Below are 21,440 nucleotides of genomic sequence, written 5' to 3' on the forward strand. Positions count from 1 at the left end.
ATCTTTGCCCCTCACAAGCTTTGATTTTGATAATCTCCTCCAACCCTACGTTCTAACATTATATCTGTGATCTTCCAAGGTTGGTCATCTATGCAACCTTGGCGAGTTGAGACGTTAGGGTGTGCAAAATTCTTTATTTTGGAACAGAAATCAAGAGGGCACCCGAGTGGAAAAAGATAGCCAAATTTTAATGATGTGTGTTCTACTCGCGTGGCGCTAGAATGAACGGTTACAGAAAAAACCCGCGAATAAACTCGCGCTCATGTGACCGCACCAGCCAATCGCGAGGGTTCGATCTTAACAGGGCCACCACAAGGTGTCGCTACACAACCTGCCTAATAATTATGCTGAATGCTAGCAGTGCTGTCAACCACACGGGGTCAGAAATGTGAGATTCCCTTCTTGCATCTCCCTTAATCCTCTAAGAAAGAGTTATTAGCTACCAAGGAAATTGATGTCCTCAAGGAGATGCCAGTCTCTGAAATTAGCTGCTGCACTTAATGGACAGGTGGATGTGACCCATGAGTAGCCCACAGTTCCAAATGAATAGATGCTGCACTTCAGCAGATAGCTCTCTTGCAAGAGTAGAGTGATGTTATGCATAACCTTAACCCTAAAGGAGCAGAAATATGGCATGTGATTTGGTACCTCCTCTGCTGGAACACTGACATACCTGCCTACCAATTCTCACAAATCTTTACCGTGATCACAGGTCTGCTCAGATTGAGTAGGGAGTTTACTGCAGGGAGAAGAGTGAAGGCAGCAAGCACCAGAACCCTGTGATCTGAGTTTCTCAGCCAGTTCAACTTTGGATCTGGAATTTGAAACAACAGTGGAGAGGCCATAGTAGCAATAGATCATTGTTTCATTTTCTATCCAGTTCTCTGAAAGGTCATCTGATGTACATGTTCAGGACATCGATGTACCTACATGATATCATCCATTTATTTTCCACCTAGGCCTCTTGGGCAGATTGCACATCCTTGTCCCACAGTATGTCATCTCAGACATCTCCTTCCACTGGCCAGGGCAACAGTTGGAGGCTGATTCATTAAGACTTCTCAAGGGTTATCTAGGATATCTATGCAGATTCAAAGGAGTTGAGAAATCTTCCAGGAGCCAGGTTGAAGCCATACTGCACACTAGGAGCACAATGACACCAGGGCCAACTTGCAAACTTGTCAAACAGGAAAGGCATCAGGATGTAAATGTTTGGAGACATAATTATGCAATGAATTTGGATTTACATGTTATTTTTGAAGTTATATAATGATCTGTCCACAAGCACTGGTGCACTCATTTTAAACATCGCTGTGCTGGGGTAAAGTGACACTGGTATTACTGCAGTGCTTTCTACATCTAGGGTTGCCAACTGTTCCAAATTAGCCAGGACATCCCGTTTTCTGGACTAAATTAGTTTTTTCCGTACGATACCGCCCTTGTCCCGTATTTGACTGCTACTACTCGGGTCGAGGGGACTGTCGGGTCAGAGCACCGCTTCCACATACCCATCCCGACGTAGTGCAGCCCATGGAGTGCAGCAGCAGCGCCTTGCCCATGGCATCGTCAGTCGGCAGCCCAGCCAGTTGCGCGACCTTCGGACCTTCGCTTACCGCCGACACCACCTCCCCTCCTTCTCATGGCTGATCATCGGTTCATGAGTTAGATGAGGTGCTGGACTTTGCTCACGACATCGCGTGGGCCAAAACTCCTCAGCTGGCCCGCCGGCTGTGCTTTGTGTGCAGTCCAGCACCCGGACCAACTCATCATTCCCCCAGCCATGGCTGGGTCGGTCAACGAATTGCGTCAGGAATTTGTGCCGTGTTTTGACCTTTTGTCCCTTATTTGGGAGTGAGAAAGTTGGCAACCCTATCTACATCTGACCTGGGAAGTTTGCTAATGTCATGCTTGTCTGGTTAATGCACTTGAGCATAACGCTGATTGCCGCTAAACACTGAGTAATGCTTTGCCCTTGGAAACCATAGCCTCTCTGCTGTGGATTACATGATTGCAAATTAATAAGATGGACATGGTAGCTTCCATGTTATTCTGGCAATAAGTTGAATAGTAGCTCACAGATCAAATTCTCCATTTGTTCCGCTCTTCTACATTTGAGGAAAGGTCTCTGAAGAGATGCAGAAAATTGAGAGAGGATACACAATCTGATTAAAACTTTGCTACATGTTGCCATACTTAGCGAGCATCTCTTTATGTGAATGATTGAAAGTGACAGGAATAGCCGAGAGAAAATTTGTGAAAAGTGATTGCTTGTGCAGGGAAGCATGATAATACAAAAAGCACATCCGATTGTTTCAATCTGAGTGAAGCACTGGACTTTTACCACAGCAGGTTTAGCTCAGTCACAACTCATTGAATAATTTGAAATGGATGACTGGCACGATGGTCTAAAATGAAGCTACAGTTTCATGGGGGATTTCTCATTTCTGAAAGATTGTGAATCTTATTGGTTTGAAATGTTAGCCTTCAATCAGCATGTTATTATCTGAAGTTTTCAGCTGACCATGGCTATAGTGCTGACTGAGGCTATGCAGCTATCCAGAGTAGTTAAGATTTCAAACAAATTTTATACCTGCAGAATGTAGTTGACATCATAGTTTGTTAAATATTGTAGTTAATGATCGTAGTGCGGAGATAAAAAATGTGTTTGTTTTTGAAGGGAGGGAGTACATCTTTATCCAAGCAGGCAATATAAGCTAGGTGATAAAGCAGCAGCTATTCAGCTGGGGCATTCTTCTGGGTGCTTTGCTCTGCCACCTGTTCTTTTTTTCCGGTTGCTTTTCTAGTTGCTCTTTTGGCTCCTGCTGCTCTTCAGGGTTTGCCTCAAAGGTCTCAAGTTTTACATCTCCTTTATGCTCTTTTTTTAGCACCAATTACTAGGGAGGCATAGTGGCACAAGGTCAGCTGGACCAATGCCCAATCCAGAATTATCAGCGATTTTATCCCTGCAGTCAATATTTTGGGTCAGCACAGTGGTGCAGCGGTAGCATTACTACCTTACTGCCAGAGACCCAAGTTTGATCGTGGTTATGGGGTGCTGCCTGCTTGGAGTTTGTATGTCCTCCCTGTGACCACATGGGTTTTCTCCGGGTGCTCTGGTTTCCTCCGACACTCTAAAGATGTACAGGTTTGTAGGTTAATTGGCTTGGTAAAATTGTAAATTGTCCCTAGTGTGTGTAGGATAGTGCTAATTTACAGGGTGATTGCTGGTCGGCGCAGACCTGGTGGGCCAAAGGGTCTGTTTCCATGTTGTATCTCTAAAGTCTAAATTGCTGTTGCAGGTTGGCTACCAACACACCATTTGCCATTAAATCAAGGTGGATGAATTTAATGTTTGTAAATGCAGTGAATTTGTGATCTCCCTGGTACAATTGTGTATGACAGATTGAGAGACATACCAGAGATCTGCAGTCGTTTGGGAAGGAAGTTGAGACTCAAAATTATCTTGATCTCCTTGGAGACTCTAGACATACTGCAGTCTTCCTGCAGTATTCCACATACCTCTGCATCAATGGTCTTGGAAAGCCTGAGCCTGTGAATACCTTGCTCATCAGAGCTAGGAGATGGCTCTTCTCAGATGGGCAGTTCTATGTCTCTTGTCCAGTCACAACATTATGGGAGGCGATTTGGGGCCGTTAAGCTAATGCTGGCTCAAAGTAATGCCATTCCCCACTTATTTTCCTTGGATGCTACTGTCCCCTCAAACACTCTCATTTCACTATTCATTGACACACCAAAGGCACTTAGCAGTGGCCAGTTGACCAACCAAACAACAATTTTTTAGCATGTGGGAGGAAACCAGAGAATCCAGAAGAAACACTTGTGACCAAAGGGAGAACAGGGCAAGATTAGCAAGTTTGCTGATGATACAAAAGCTAGTGGTTTTGCAGATAGTGAAGATGGTTGTGAACGATTGCAGCAGGATCTGGATTGATTGTCCAGGTGGGCGGAGGAATGGTTGATGGAATTCAATACAGAGAAGTGTGAGGTGTTGCAATTTGGGACGTCAAACAAGGGCAGGACCTACACAGTAAATGGTAGGCATCTGGGTAGTGTTCTAAAGCAGAGGGATCTAGGAGTACAGGTGCATGGTTCCTTGAAGGTCGAGTTGCAGGTAGATAAGCTGGGTAAAAAGGCTATTTGCACTTTGGCCTTCATCAGTCAGTGTATTGAGTATAGAAGTTGGGAGGTCATATTGCAGTTGTATAAGACGTTGGTGAGACAGCATTTAGAATATTATGGTCAGTTCTGGGCACCATGTTATAGGAAAGATATTGTTGAGCTTGAAATGGTTCAGAAAAGATTCACAAGGATGTTGCCAGGACTAGAGGGTGTGAGCTATAGGGAGAGGTTGAGTAGGCTGGGTCTCTATTCCATGGAGCGCAGGAGGATGGGAGATCTTATAGAGATATACAAAATCATGAGAGGAATAGATCGGGTAGATGCACAGAGTCTTTTGCCCAGAGTAGGGGAACCGAGGACCAGAGGGCATATGTTCAAGGTGAAGGGGAAAAGATTTAATAGGAAGTCGAGGGGTAACTTTTTCACACAAGGGGTGGTGGATGTATGGAACAAGCTGCCAGAGAAGGTAGTTGAGGCTGGGACTATCCCATCATTTAAGAAACAGTTAGACAGGTACATGGATAGGACAGGTTTGGAGGGATATGGACCAAGAGCAGGCTAGTGGGACAAGTGTATCTGGGACATTGTTGGCTGGTGTGGGCGCGTTGGGCCGAAGGCCCTGTTTTCACACTGCATCACTCTATGAGTGTGACTCTAACTCCACACAGACAGCACCAAGGAAAAGGATTGAACTCTGCCATTGGAGCTCAACTAGCTGCACCGCTGTGCATAGTGATTTCTACCGTTGTTGGGATTACGGAGGCAACTATTAAATGGATTTCTCAGCAGCTAAACGGTGAACAAACTATTCATTGTTAGTTTGAGGTGTTTGTGCAGTTACCCTGGGATCAGAGGCTGCATAATCAGGTCTGCTGATTGAGGAGAGTGTCCTTTTAGACAACAAGAAAGGCAACAAGCAAGCATGATATGCTCCTACTTATACTGAGCCTAGTTTACATTGGTTGCAGTTTAGATCCTATATACTGGCAGGATGGCCAGAAGTGGGCATTGTGTTGAGGGTGACAAAATTAGACCTTGCAACAGAAACGGTTGATAAATGTTGGTGCAGAACCAATTTATGCATTATTTCTCAATGAACAATAATATTTGATCAAGGAATTGCAAGTGAACAATTCTCCTCACAATAATTGTAGAACAACTGATAATTGTTATATAGCATTATATAGCATTAACATTAACATATCAAAGATAAACTAACCTGTTGTTTTCTTAATGCTATCAATATTCTTTTCTGATGTCTATGTTGTAAAGGAAATGTAATTTTATAATTCCAAAAGCTTGAACATAAGTTAAATTTATTGTCTAATTAAAATCTAGAGAATTTCAGGCTTAGGTCATTTATTGCAGCTGTAATTCTGAAATGGGGGATGAATCTTGATAATCCAGCCTTTCGCTATATTGCAGAAAACCAGCGTTGATAACTGTGAACATATGCAAGTTGCTTTGAAAATAAGTGATTAATGGCAAAGTGCAACACGGGAGATAGTCACAGCTGCTCTTGTAATGCTCAATGGGCCGTCTGGACACAGCAACATTATTCCAAGCATAGGCAGATGGTTTAAGGAGAAAAATCATTGCACCCAAGCAGTTATCACAATCCTTTACCAATTGTTAACTCTTTACATTGTGGAGCAAATTCATTATTGGTGATGGTATATTACTGCCACCTGAACTGAGATGCAGTGAAAAACTTAGTTTGCATGCTATTCAGTCAAATCACTACCATGCGTGAATATAATCAAGCCACACACAAGTACAACAGATAGTGTAAAGATAAAGATAACCAGAATGCAGAATGTAGTGTTGCTGCTACAGGGAAAGCACAGATTTAAATAAAAAATATAAGGCCTTAATGTTGCATCAAGATGGGAACTGTAGCCTTATTCCTCAACAAGGAAGGATCTGTTCTTAATTCTAGCTGTACATGGTTACCAGTTTTTGTATCTTCTGCCTGACAGGAGAGGGGAGAAGAGGGCAATGGCCAGAAAATGGTGTTGGTGTATCTTATAAAGTCTCATTAAAATAAATGATGAAATGATGATTGTTGTGAAAACAACCATTTCAATTATATTCCTCAAGAAAATAAATCTGCATTCTTCTTGTCTTGCCGAAATGTGACTCTTAATCCATTAATGCAGTTAACTGCTTCCTTGGATTAGGCAGTTAGGGATTGACAATAAATGATAGCATTGCGACTGAATACATTTGTAAAGTATAGAAGACTATTTCAATTTGCATTATTGTGGCAGAAATTTAAATTAATCCATAATCAAACCAAAGAGAAAAATAAATGTTTTAAACCGCACCTTCAATCCCAGTTGTTAATCTGATCATTACTATAGATTATAATAGAAAGCCTTCCTGCATCTCTCTATAGGAGTGGAATTGCCCCAATTTCACTATCTTAGTGCAACGTTGCCAGAAATCTGAACTGAAATCTGACAGAAAACTCCTCACATTAAATTCCGGTGAAAGGGAATGCATTGAACAAAAATGTAATTAATGTCAAATCACGTGCAAATAATTTCAAATAGAATCATGGAGAGTTTTGCAATTCAGAATGAGGACATGCAGTCCTCTACATCTGAGATAGTTAAAACAGCTTTACTCAACCTAATTGAATTCCAGCATAGATCCATAGCCCTACAGGTTTTTCAGTACATATTCAAATACTGTTTTATATGACAAGTGTTTTCGCTTCTGCTATACTTTCTGGCAGTGACAGCATCCTTACTGTCCTCTGAATGAAAACAAATCTCCCCTCCAATCCTCCCACAAATTATTTTAAATTGATGCTCCCTGTTATTTACTCTCACAGCCCTTCAAAAATTTACATCTCATTTCAACCCCCTCCAAAGAAAATAACCCCATATTTCTTTACAGCTAAAATGTCCAGTTTCCCTTAGCAATGTGTTCAGTGCAATCATATCCTTCCTATAATATGGTGACCAGAACTGTATGCAGTACTTAAGCTGTAGCCTTATTGGTTTAACATAATTCTTGTTTATTCTTCATGCTCTTATGTTCTATCTTTCAGCTATTAAAGGAAATAATCCTATTGTCATTTTGCCATTTAGTAGCCTATCTTAATATCTTTAAAAATCTGTTGGTACCCTCCTACATGTCAAAACTGGAATTAATCTGTAAAAAGTGGCAGAGAATGGCAATGATCAAGTAAAATAAACTTTAAAAATGTAGAAACATAGAAAATAGGTGCAGGAGTATGCGATTCCACCCTTTGAGCCAGCCCAAAGTAGTGATTGAACAGAATTTTAAATTGGAAGGGTGGCACAGTGGCGCAGCAGTAGAGTTGCTGCCTAACAGTACCAGACACTTATGTTCAATCCTGACTATGGCTGTTGTCTGTACGGAGTTTGTATGTACTCCCCTTGCTCCAAGTGCACCGGTTTCCTCCCACATTCCAAAGACATACACGTTTGTAGGTTAATTGGGTTCTTTAAAAATTGTAAATTATTCATAGCGTGTAGGATAGTGCTAGTGTATGGGTGATCACTGGTCAGCTTGGTGGGCCAAATTGCATGCTGTATTTCTAAAGTCTAAAGTAAAGAAGTGAATGGTCATACTAAAGGGCCTGTCCCACTGTACGAGCCAATTCAAGAGTTCTCCCGAGTTTCCCCTCATTCGAACTCAGAGAATTACGGTAATAGCACTCGTAGGTACTCGGGGCTCTCGTGGACATTTTTCAACATGTTGAAAAATGTTCACGAGTCTTCACGAGTATCTGCCGTTAGCGTTGTCCCGAGTACCTGCCGTTAGTGTTACGAGCCGCCCCGAGCTCCGACGTACCCGCTACGTACATTCTATGTGCTTACCATGAGTTTGATTTTTTTTTAAACTCGGGAGAGCTCTTGAATTACCTCGTACAGTGGGACAGGCCCTTTAAGGTATGTTCTAGCACGTAGAGAATTATGGCTAAGTGTGAGCATGAAAAATATTGTTAGTTGGCATGTTGGAGCTGCACAGTTGTCGATATTGACAAGCAAAACCCTCATGGAGAAAACAGTATGGCTAAAAAGAAAGAGGAAAAAGTGCAGGTATAATTCAGCAGGTCAGGCAGCAACCCTGCAGAACATGGATAGGTTACATTTCGGGCTGGGACCTTTCTGGCTAGTTAGGTCAATGGTTTCTCTTATAAAAGTAAATAATCCTATTAATTATTTTTAAATGAATTGACATAAAAAAACATGTATGCTCTGGCTTAATTATAAAAGAACCAGTAAGATATGATTCAAACATGTGTTATGATCAGCCTAGGCTCAAGTCAAGTTTGTGCTGTGAGCTAAGAATTAGTGGACAAATTTTAACCTGAGTGCCTATGGGAAAGTGAATTTCCAGTTCATTGCTGATTACATTCATGACCACAATTGACACATCGATCAAAGTATGTGGCGATGTGGTAAAGCAGACAATTAGGAAATCAGTGATTCTTTATTAAATGGTAAGCAGGTAAAATGACTGTAATTATCTAATTCTGCTCCTGTTACCCTTCTTTTGATGATGTGGAATCTGTCTGATTGAAATCAATAGGACTAAAAGGAGGCTCTCCTCTACCAGCAAAGCAAAGAGTTAAAATTCACTTCACTGATAAGAAATGCATTACAGTGACCATCATTATAATGCAATTCCGATGAATTAGATCAAGGCTAACTCGGACGCCAATGTTCAGATGGGACATTAAAACCGATAAACCACTCTACACACCTAGGTTTCTGTGGCAGAACTGAAGAATAATAGTACTTGGGAGAGTTCTAATCACAGAGGTTTGACATGTGAAATGTTACCATTGATACTATACACTATTTTTTGCATTCCTAGAAAAGCCTGGCCATTCTCCGGCTATAAACATGGATTCATCACTGACAACTTGTGTTCTTGTGCTCCACTCAATACTGAAGAGTTTCAATAATGAATCTACATCTTTAGAACAACTCTGATTAGATATGAAGTACCCTCCATACATTGCTGATCAATCTGAAGACAAAACAAAACTTGCCTCATGGCAATTTAAATCTAATTTGATGCAGTCTGCAAATTTGCCATAAAAAGTGCAGCAACCTGATAATCACATCAACCATTACACAGTGAATTTCTCCTCCTAATCAGAAGATTTTGAATTTATGTCTAACTTCAAGGATCTGTGAATAATATCAAGGCTGATACTTCTGTTCAGGACATACACAGTTCATTATATTTTAGAGACAAAAAATTTTTTCGGGTGAGATGTTAAAACAAACTTTACCCACTTTATCTTTCAATTAGTGCTGCCAGAAATGTGTTTTTCTTTCCTATTTACTTTTAAATATGTCCATTTGTTTGTCATGCTTTCAACGTTACAACAGTGAATAGATCTCACATGGTCATAACGTGCAGGATATGAATGAGAGTTATTTAAAAAAAAGTTTTAATAAAACAATTAAAGTAGAATCAATCCACCAGGGATTAATTTCCTCTTTCCAGAAATGATATATTTTATAGTCTCTAACTAGCAGTATAACTAGAATGACAAATTTCTCTCCTGGTAAATATGGAACCTAGAAGATCTGAATTCGCAAGCATAGTTTGAAGACTTTTACTTGCACTTCTGCCTAGCTAGTGATGTGCGTCATCAGATCACTTTTTTGACACATTTTTATCAGTAATCAAGAGTTGAACAGATTTTAAACCACATGGAAGGAGATGCAAGTCATTGTAAATTACTCATTCTAATGAATTATCCTAATACCTCATTATACTGGGAGAACAAAATAGTCTCTACCCCATTCTAACAAAGCCTACAAAAATATTGTTTGAATTTAATCAGGTCTCTCTCCTCACACTTAATCTCTGGCTGTAATATTGCAAATGAGAAGGCAGGAACTTTTATGTTAAATCTTTGAAATAACTTACTTTCATATGACACTACTATCACACAAGGCATCTCAGCGTTTAACAGAAGGAACCAAAGTAAAATAGGCAACATTAAACATTAAAAAAAATTAACAGCATTAAAGAGGCAAATATCATGCCTCTTATTAGAAATGATTGGAGGCCTGGTTTAGAAGGACATTTGAGTTTTTTCAAAAGCTGGAATAAGAGAACAGCTAAAGAAAATGGATTTATTATTTGACGTTTATTGAAATGTGGGGCAATCCTATTGAAACATTTGAGTTCTTAAGGGGATGTTCTTATGATGTTGAGATTTTCCACGTGGATGAGTCTTCATACATATGACTAATAGAGTGGGGGAGATACCGTATGGAAACAGGTCCTTCAGCCTATTGAGTTTGCATCTACCATCAAACACTAATTCACCCTAATCCTATTCTTTTCATGCTTCCCATATTCACAAAAACTTCCCAGATTATACAACTCACTTACACATTCAGTGTAATTTTCAGTGGTCAATAAGCCTTTGGAATGTGGGAGGTAATGGAGCACCTGAGTAAAAGCCTCAGTCGCAGAGTGAAATGGCCATGAACCCACATGTCTGGCACCATGAGACAGCAGCTCTACAGTCTACGGCACTGTACCTACTTTAATAAATGGGATCATCCGGGATAAATGTAAAACGTTACACACTTTAGCTTCCTAAAGTGAGAGTCAGGCCGCTAAACCAAAGAGCCTATGAGCTCTTATCCTATGAAATATGGGATACAATTACCAAATAATGGGGTGATCATTGAAAAATAAGGTATATTGCTTGTGAATCTTTGGAACTTTTTAATAGGAGGGTTGTGGTGGGCAAGATCACGGGAGATATTTAAAGAGGAGGTAGATACATTTTTGAAAGATCAAGGAAGTGAATTCTGTCACAGGACAAGAGTTGAGGTCTGAGGCAGATCGGCCATGATCAGAATGAATGGCAAGGGAGACCTCAAAGCTACAATAGAAGTCAGCTCTGACCCCTATTTTCTCATCGTCTTCTTATGGAAAGGTGGCTGTTCCTCCAAATCTCTACCTCTGGTTTAACATAAGATGTTTCTGTGTAGTGAGCAGCTGTCAGTAACATGATCAATTACTTGCACACAAAGTTTAACTCTGGTTCATTCTTATCTTAGACATATTGATATTACTACACAGTGATATTTCTACAAGTGAGATGACCTAGATTGGTGGCTTCATCTGTAATAAGTAATCGTGGAGAATTTGAGAGATCCAGCACTAATTTGAGAGTCCTAGCTATTTTGAGAGTTACATTGGGAGGTGTAGTTCTGCTATGACTGTTTTTGTGGAAGATGCTCAGTTTCTTGTTCTTGACTTTTAGTTTCAGTTTTAACTACACTGCATCGAAACAGGCCCTTCAGCCCACTGAGTTCACGCTGACCATCGATCCCACATTCACACTTGTTCTATGGCATTTCACTTTCCTATCTACTCCCTACATACTAGGGGCAGTTTAGAGGCCAATTACAGTTTATTGAGGTCTTAAAAACCTGCACGTTTTTGGGATGTGGGAGGAAAGCAGAGCACTAGAGTATGGGTGTCAGAGGTTATGGGGAGAAGGCAGGAGAATGGAGTTAGGAGGAAGAGATAGATCAGCCATGATTGAATGGCAGAGTAGACTTGATGGGCCAAATGGCCTAATTCTAATCCTATCACATGATCGTGACCCAGAGGAAACCCACACCGTCTCAGGTAGAACATGCAAACTTCGCACAGACAGCACCCGAGGTCAGGATCAAACCCAGGCGTCTGGCACTGTGAGGCAGCTGCTTTATCTCACGTGTAACAAAATTGGATCATAGGCTTTAAACACAGAGATAAATGAATAATGGAACCTATCCATCAATTTTCCTTTTACAATTCTTGCTATAATTCTAGAATTTAAAGTGCCAAGATTTTGTTGCTCTATATCTAGTTCATTCTTAACAAAAGTCTGTTGTTTTCAGTCTAACTTGCACGAGGAAACAACCACATTCAAAGAATAGGTAGAAGACTCCAGTATTTCTTGTTTCATTTGAAATCTTTAAATAAATCATAACCTTTATTCTTAAATCTACATTTGATATCATTTTCTTTCTAATTTCCTGATGCTTCTGAACATGTGAAAGTCAACTCTGTACATTTTCTCCTCTCAAAATAATAAAGTCTAGGTTTGGCAACTTAATCACCCAATGCTCTACATTCTAGTCTTGTTCCCATAGCTTCTCTCCATTAATCAATATTTCTTCTATAAATTGGAGACAGATTTGAATAAATCACAGCAGATGGCATTCAGAGACATTTCTAAACTATAAGAAATTGAAGTAATTGATCCAAAAATTAAATAATGTTTTTAAATGCAAAACAAGGCTATAATTTGAGAGAGCATCCTTTGCTTATTTTACTTGGATTATGTGGACCAATCCATAGACATGTTGCCAGTTCTGATGTACTTCAAAATGGATCAATGAATGTTTGCAATCCTTTTAGTCATGCCCATCAAAAATCACAAATGGAAATTACAAATCTCTCCCTCGAGATATTTTTCTTAGTATTTTTTCAAACCGATCCATTTAAATTTCTTCAACCCAATAGCAAAACAGAGGCTCTTGGCCCTTGTTTCCTTTCCAACCAGAAGAGGCAATCTTCCACTACTCACCCTCATGGAATGTATTAAAAATGTTAAGCTATCTAATCTTTTGGGAAGAGTATAATTTAATATTATTCATTTAATTTTGCACAGAATTGCTTTTTAAGGCTCGAAGCAGATGCTGTGCAGATGTTTTAAGTTTCATCGGCTGAAGAGAAAACAGCAGCCTATCTAAATTATCAACATTTATCATACATAAACACCATGAATCTGATTTCGGGATCTATAAAATTTGGATGGTATCTTGCCTATAAAATGTCAACTTTCTGTGAACTTCAATTAAGCAGAACACTATAGATCTCACCTTTGCAAGATCGGCCATCACTCTTCATCTTGCCTGGGCAGTTTCCACATTTATATGATCCAAAGCTATTGAAACAAGGGACGCCGGGAAAACACAGTGCTTTCTTACATTCATTAACATCTTCTTGACATGTAAGTCCTGAAATGCAATATGGAACAGATGGAGAAATTAATGTTTCATAATAACATATGGAAACAAAACTAATCCTCTTCCACTAGTAAACTGTGGCATTTTTGAAAAATATATTGATGCACAATTTCATTCATTCGGTTAGAATAACAACAGATCTTACAGGCATATACAAACTGCCTATTGGTGTCTGTAATAGGAAAAGACGGGTTGGACCGTGGGATTTTCATGTGGTTCTTATAATTAACGTGACTACACCAAAAATATAGCATTAATTATGCACAATTAATGCTGAAAACCTGAAATTGAAACAGAAAACACTGGAAATTATCAGCAAGTTAGATGCACCTAGGTTTGCAGTCTAGAACCACTAACCCCTCTCACATTCCTAGTTATCGAGGAGTCTGAAGAAGAGTCTCGACCCGAAACGCTACCCATTCCTTCTCTCCAGAGATGCTGCCTGTCCCGCTGAGTTACTCCAGGTTTGTATTTATCCTAGTTGTCCAGTCTCGATATAGAGGGGTACAGCATGTAGGCTTGAAGTGCCCTAGGCAGAAATTGCTTGGTCTTAACAACAGCCGTGCCTATAGTACAAGCTTACTGATTGTAAAAGCCGAGTGCAATTTTTAACAGTGGTTACAACAGGCGGCACGGTGGCAGAACTGCTGCTTTGCAGTGCCAGAGACCGGGTTCGATTCTGACTAAGTATGCTTGTCTGTACGGAGTTTGTATGTTCTCCCCATGACCTGTGTGGGTTTTCTCCGAGATCTTCGGTTTCCATCCATACTCCAAAGACGCACAGGTTTGTAGGTTAATTGGCTTGGTGTAAAAAATGTGAATTGTCCCCAGTGTGTATACGATAATGTAAGTGTGCGGGGATCGCTGTTCGTTGTGGACTCGGTGGGCCGAAGGTCCTGTTTCCACGCTGTATCTCTAAACTAAACTAAACTCTCTAACATTCAGAGACTTTTAAAATCAGTGATAATTTAAGTAAATAAGTTAAAGTAAAACTTAAACTAAAAATTAAGTAATTAAACCCATTAAACTAAAGCAAAAATAATTAAACAAGGTTGGCTCTTGACTTATAGATCAACAATCTCCCAATGAATTCATTGAGATCTGAGATCCTGCTCTGATTATTCTGCTATTTAAAAACAAGTTCTACACTTTCTACCTCTGTCATTTTTTTAAAAACTCTCTGAGCATCTTAGAACCTTCATTTTTAAAGATATATTTAAATTGGAATTCTGATTTTGTGTTGCAAAAAGAATGAAATGTTACCTCAAATCTCTTGGTTTTCAAAAAGTAAAGCTACTCAGTAGATAAAAAAAACTTATCTAAGATTAATTTCAATGTTTCACATTTAAGGTGAAGTATTCGACTTGTATAACAACTTGTCCAAAATGACAGCATTCAAAGAATTTGTTACAATTTAAACTCCAATGGAACCCAGAACTTAAAAATGACTGACTTAGAGAGAAACTCAGAGGTTTATAATAGTACATTCCAAACACGTATAAAGTTGGTCCCTGTAGAAACAAAGAACTGTAGATGCTGGCTCATACCAAAGATAGACCAAAGTGCTCGAGTAACTCAGGCAGCATTTCAGGAGAAAAAGGATAGGTAATGTTTCGGGTAGGGACCTTTCTTCAGACTGAAAATAAAGGGTGAGAGTGGGGTGAAGAGCTGGAGGTGAGAAAAGACAGGGCCATTCAGGGCCGGCCTCTCAGAGATGCTCCCTGACCCGCTGAATCACTCCAGCACTTTATGTCACTCTTTCATAAGGACCTCATCATTCTTTTCTCTGGTGCAAATGACACCATCATTGCTGTATAATATTTTAACACCGACAGAATTTGCCAAAGTACAAAGAATTTCCACTTGTGATATTGAAGCTGTCAGATGAGATCACCCAGCTTTTCTTAACCTGAATTTCTGGTATGGATCGATAATCAAAAAATATACATTAACGAGGTGCAGCTACTAACTTAACGTACTGTATGTCTCTGTCCAAAAGTACTGGTGACACTATAACTGATACCAATTGTCTCTTAATTCCTCTGAGTTACCAAAGTGCAGATTAAGTAGTTGGGACTGAATTTTCATTTCCGTATAAATTTTCCAACATGCATCATCACTGTTATTTATAATACATTTACATTCATACCCAAAGTGATCTAATGATAAGCTAGGTTTTAACACAAGTTTCTGCTAATCTTCCAAGATAAAAGGTTTAACTAATCTCAGTTTTCACACCATTAAAAAAGACTTCTTACTTATGCGATGTGGAAATCTCTATCACATTATAGATGCTATTTTGAGTTAGTGAGGTCTATTTAACAAGTCTGCAGGTTTTCCTTGCCAGAATAGACATCAACATATCATATGCAGTGTTCATAACACATTTTACAATTTCATCAAGGTAGATCAAGGTAGAAGCGTTCACGTCGCGATCCCTGTCAAGTAATATCACCAAATTACTTGCGAATTCTACCAAACACTTTGAAGCCAAGCCGAAAGACAAATGATGTCCAGAAGCCCAACAAATGGCAGTAGCCCATCAGCCCGGAACAGGAAGAGAGGCCAACACCCACCCCCAAGGCCGGCTTTGACCATCATATCTCTAAATGTTGAAGGACTGTCTGCAACTAAAGAAGAACTTGTTGCCCAACTCTGCAGAGAGCATCAGTGTGATATTCTCTGCCTCCAAGAAACTCACCGTGGACCCAAACATCCCCGCCCTCGAGTGGAAGGCATGACCACCCTCATTGAAAGACCACATGAGAAACATGGAAGCGTCATGCTTGCAAAAATCGGGACAACCATCGAATCAACATCAAAGAGCGATGAAAACAACATTGAGGTCCTAACCGCTGAGCTCAGAGGAATTACCATCACCTCCGTCTACAAGCCACCTCCCACACCTTTCCTGATGCCAGAAATACCATCATCTGGGAAACCAAGGATAGTGATTGGAGATTTCAACAGCCACAGCTCACAATGGGGTTACGCCGGAAACAACGCTGATGGAGATGCAGTGGAAGCATGGGCCGAAACCAACCAGCTCTACCTGATCCATGATGCCAAACAACCACAGTCCTTTAATAGCGGGCGATGGAAAGCCGGCTACAACCCTGATATCGCGTTTGTCAGTCATAGCATCTCTGGATTGGGCAAGAAGCTGGTACTGAAGCCACTTCCAAAAACCCAACACCGCCCCATTGGCCTTACAGTCAATGCTGCAGTCACCCCAGCCACAGTTCCTTTCCAGAGAAGATTCAACTTTGGGAAAGCGAACTGGCCTGGTTTCCAAGAAGATCTTGAAGGGAAGATCGCCCACCTTCCAGCGGACCCCAAAAACTATCAAATCTTCACCAAGTTAGTGCACCAGGCAGCCCGGAAGAACATTCCGAGAGGCTGCCGCACTCAATACATCCCCGGCCTTGACACTCCAAGCAGCGAACTATATGAGCAATACCAACAGCTCTACGAATCTGACCCCTTTGCTGAAAGCACCATGGAAGTAGGCGAGAGACTCATGACCTCCCTATCAGAATGCCGCCAGCGGAAATGGCAAACTCTACTGGAGACAACTGATATGGCAAAAAACAGCAAAAAGGCATGGAGCCTCATCCGAAAAATCAGCAATGACCCATCAACACCAACACATCAACAGTATACCACCACGGCCAACCAAGTTGCGCATCAGTTGCTGCTCAACGGGAAATCCACCACCAAACAGCCAAGACCAAAGGCAGACCGACTTCAGCACTCCCAAAACACCGGACTGACTGAGCCGTTCTCCCTTGAAGAGCTCAATATCAGCATCAAAGCCCTCAAGACTGGCAAAGCCATCGGCCTGGACAATATTTTCACAGAGGAGATCAAGCAGTTTGGACCTCTGACACGGAAGTGGGTCCTTGAGCTGATGAACAACTGCATGCTGACAAGAAACATCCCAAAGATCTGGAGGAAAACCAAAATCATCGCTCTTCTAAAACCCGGTAAAGATCCAGCATATGCAAAGAGCTTCCGCCCAATCTCCCTGCTATGCCACCCGTACAAGCTGTTTGAGCGCCTGATCCTCAACAGGTTTGCCCCAGCCGCTGAACCAGCCATCATCCCTCAACAAGCTGGATTCCGACCTGGCAAATCCACAACAAGTCAACTTCTGAATCTCACACAGCACATTGAAGACGGGTTCCAGAAAGGACTGGTGACAGGAGCCGTCTTTGTTGATCTGTCTGCCGCGTATGACACTGTGAACCACCGCCTCCTCCTAAAAAAGATCTTGGAGAATACCAAAGACCTGGCACTCACGGACCTCATCGGAGCCCTTCTGAAAGATAGGCGCTTCTATGTTGTCCTTAACAACAAGCAAAGTCGCTGGCGACGACAACGGAATGGCTTGCCTCAAGGTAGTGTGCTGGCTCCACTACTATATAACATCTACACCAATGACCAGCCAATGGACCAGAACACTGAGCGGTTCATCTACGCCGACGACCTCTGTGTAACATCCCAAGAGAGTACGTTTGAAGCTGTAGAAGCGAATCTCACCTCATCCCTAGATGAGCTACACCTCTACTACGAGCGCAACCACCTACACGCAAACCCTGCGAAGACCCAAGCCTGCTCGTTCCATCTCAGGAACCGGGAAGCAAACAGACCCCTTAACATCACATGGTCTGGAACACCTCTTGGGCACTGCACCAACCCTGTCTACCTCGGTGTAACACTGGATCGCACTCTCTCCTATAAGGAACACGTCAAAAACACCAAACTGAAAGTTAACTCCCGAAATAACATCCTCCGGAAGCTGACCAACTCCAAATGGGGAGCCACAGCACACACATTAAGATCTACTGCTCTGGCCCTGTGCTACTCCTCTGCGGAGTATGCGTGTCCTGTTTGGGAGAGATCATCTCATGCCAAGAAATTAGACCCAGCGTTGAATAACACCTGCCGCTCAATCACTGGCTGCTTGAAGCCCACCAACATAAACAACCTGCACCTCCTCGCTGGCATTGCCCCTGCTGATGTGAGACGGGAAGTCGCCAGCCGAGTAGAGATGACCAAGGCCACCAGTGATGAACGCCACCTCCTCTATGGACGTGTACCCCCGGCCCAACGGCTGAAGTCCAGGAGAAGCTTTCTCAGCCATGTCCAGCCCCTAATAACATCACGGGAAGAAACCAGACTCCAACTATGGACAAAAAGGCTTGAGGACGACCCCCCCTCCTACTGACATGGGTATCCCTCCTTCTGAAGCCCTCCCTCCGGGCTCAGAAGCACCATGGGTCCAGTGGAAGACGCTCAACCGCCTGAGAACAGGAACAGGGCGATCAAAAGCTGCTATGGCCAAATGGGGCTATGAAACTGGCCAAACCACCTGTGAATGTGGAGAAGAGGACCATACAATGCAGCACTGCCTTGTCTGCCCCCTACTACCCAACCAGTGCAGCTCAAAGGATCTTGCAGTGTTCAACAAAAACGCAAAGGACTGTGTAAAGGAATGGGAAACTGTCATATAGTCAACCAGCTTCAAAGACTCGAAAAAAAGAAGATAACACATTTTACAATTTCTCATGGTGTACTGATGTTTCTTCAATTGACAAAAATGGTAATTGTTGAGAGATGGCAAAAAAAGTGTTGCATAAGGGGATTTCACTCACGGGCTAATACTACAGACACAATGGAGGATATTGGCTTATAAGCATTACTATGACGTCGTCTATGGATAAGCTGGGGAACTCCATATAACATCCACTGCAGGAATCAAAGTAGTCCTAGATGGAGGTCATGCAGATTATACATATATCTTGAGTCATCCCAGATGATAACCAGTGGCCCTGGAAAGCAATGCAACAGTCACGACTAAATGGGAGATCCTGGATCTATCTTGTGTGGAGGCCTGGAAGAGGTGAAGGCAAAAATGTTGAGAAGTGGTTGTAAGTGGAGAGTCATCAGACCCAATAGGGAGGATGGGCACAAAATGCTGGAGTAACTCAGTGGGTCAGGCAACCTCTCTGGAGAAAAGGAATAGGTGATATTTTGGGTTGGAACCCAGATCCAATAGGGAGCAGGTTTGCTTCTGGTCATCTGCTACTATTTGATGTTCAAGGTGATCAAACAGTCATGCTCTAGTTGCAGACCTTATTGGATGCACAGAGCCTCCTGCAATGTTAACCCTTTTGCTGCTTCTACTGAGCTAACATGTGAGTACAACACTGTTTTACATTACAAAGTATGGTTTGAGAAGTTGCTAACGGAACAGGAGAAATAAACATAAATAAAAAAGGAGAAATTAAGTTAATAATTAGCGTAATAGGTCCAATTATACTTTGTAATTTATAACCTAGAAGGTATACTTAGCTGAAAAACTGCTTTAGCATTTTATGAAGTCTAATAGCCCATATATTAGATTGCGCAGGTTGAAAATCACTTATATATGAAGTAAAATGTGATTATGTCAATTTCCAAGCTGAATTATACCAGTAAGGAAATACAACGGGACTCATTTAGTTCCAGAAATTGTATTGTGCCAATTTCCATGTCATCAGCTAGGGATACTGCATAAAATACTCTATACTCAACAAAAACTATCAGATGCTGTGAGGGATGTTCTACGTGTTTGCTGGAGGAGCCAAATCTTCCTCCAGCTATATTTTTGGCTATAGTTTTTTTTTGCAAACACTTGTGGCAACAGACTAATAAGTATTACAGCTTTATACATCTGATCACATAAATTTAAAAGAAAATCTTGAAACTCTGGCAAACAGTGACAAACTCAGGCAAGCTGGTCAGTTGAGAACAGGGGGAACAGCTGTTAGCAGTTTATGAAGGATCAGAGTGAATTCACAGCTGTTATTTGTTGCTGCGGTTCATCAGGGTGTTCCCAGTTTCCTGCCCCAGGTGATTACACGTTTAATAAAGTTTCAATGGAACTTCAGCATCTTGTGACTATTACCTGATGCCTTTCATTCTAGTCAACACAACTGTCTTCCATGTTGGACTGGTGGTATTATTGTTTGCTGTGGACTTCCCTTACTTTTCAGTAGACTTCTCGTTTTGGTAGAAAATAGAACAATGACCAATGCTTTTGTTATAAACAAGACACATAACCAGTGCTTTTGATGGGGGTGGAAAAGGACATCACCCAATGTTTTTTTTGTGATGGTACGGTTTACTGACACTTCTAAGAAGATAAAAACACAATTTTTTATACTATGTTTAATTTGTTGATGTATAATTTTAAATATTATTAAATTAGATGTTGATTGCACACACATTTAAAACAGAAGAGGGGGTTACATTAATAGCAAACATTGGTGATGAATGTAGCGTAATGTTTAATTGATATGGGTACTGACACCTTTTTGTCTTTAAAACAAAATATTAACAATAATGTACACGCAGCTTAGCTTTACAGATACTTGAACATCAGTGTTTTTTTGGCTATGCAGCTGCACAGAAAGAGAACACTTGTGTTTTAATTTGCCCAGAAGGCAAGCAGTTAAGATAATCTGTTATAAGGTGGAGACTAAGGAGGTGCTGTGTTAGAGAAAAGAAACAGAAAAACACATTGGGATTGTAAAATGCAGAACAGAGCAGTTGCTGGGAATACCCAGCAGAATAGCTTGCACCTGTGGAAAGAGTTAATATTACAGATGGTTGACCTTATACTGGAACCAGCCAGATCTGACAACACCTAAAAAGTCCTAATTGTTCTTAGGACCGTAACGCGCCAATAAGTTTCTTTCTCTTTATGTTGGCATTGTTGGAATAGTGAAAGAGGCCAAATACAGTGAGGTCAGAATACACGTGAGATGGAGAACTGAAGTGACAGGTGGCTGGAAATTCAGGGTCACTCTTGTTTTAATGACTAAAGGTCTGAGACAATGATAGTAAAATGATTGGCTTATTCACAACAATACACACACTTAATAGGACATGTCATGTTAAGCAGTTATTTATTCATTCACATGCAAAAAAATCAACATCAGATCTTTCTGCATGATTGCAATGGAGAAGACTTTGAACTGCATATCTTCAAATATAGTTTTAAAAATGTCAATTTCTGTATCTACAAGCACCACTGATTCTGCCTTGGCTCCAGTTTGTCAGGCTTTGAAACCTTTATTTACAATGTTCTTACCATTTAAAATAGTAAGATTAAACTAGTACTTAGCAGTTTGAAGTTTGATCGTTATTTTATGAGGAGTAACGTTGAGGGAATACGTGAAGAACCCCGCCAGGACGCATGCGTGTCAT

The 21,440-nt window shown here is 41.0% G+C and overlaps 1 protein-coding gene across 3 annotated transcripts in view; it reads right to left on the bottom strand.

Annotated features, from left to right (window-relative positions):
* Positions 1-21,440, bottom strand: part of LOC116975511 (von Willebrand factor D and EGF domain-containing protein-like) — a 244,904-nt gene that overhangs the window by 59,723 nt on the left and 163,741 nt on the right. For all 3 annotated transcript variants that reach the window (XR_004412640.1, XM_033024697.1, XM_033024696.1), the window contains exon 19: positions 13,038-13,175. Coding sequence is in view for 2 of the 3 variants with exons in the window: in XM_033024697.1 (XP_032880588.1) it covers positions 13,038-13,175 (138 nt within the window). In the remaining variant the exon portion in view is untranslated. The remainder of the gene's footprint in view (positions 1-13,037; positions 13,176-21,440) is intronic.

This window comes from Amblyraja radiata, chromosome 7 (genome assembly GCF_010909765.2).
Source record: "Amblyraja radiata isolate CabotCenter1 chromosome 7, sAmbRad1.1.pri, whole genome shotgun sequence".
In the NCBI taxonomy this organism is placed as follows: domain Eukaryota; kingdom Metazoa; phylum Chordata; class Chondrichthyes; order Rajiformes; family Rajidae; genus Amblyraja; species Amblyraja radiata.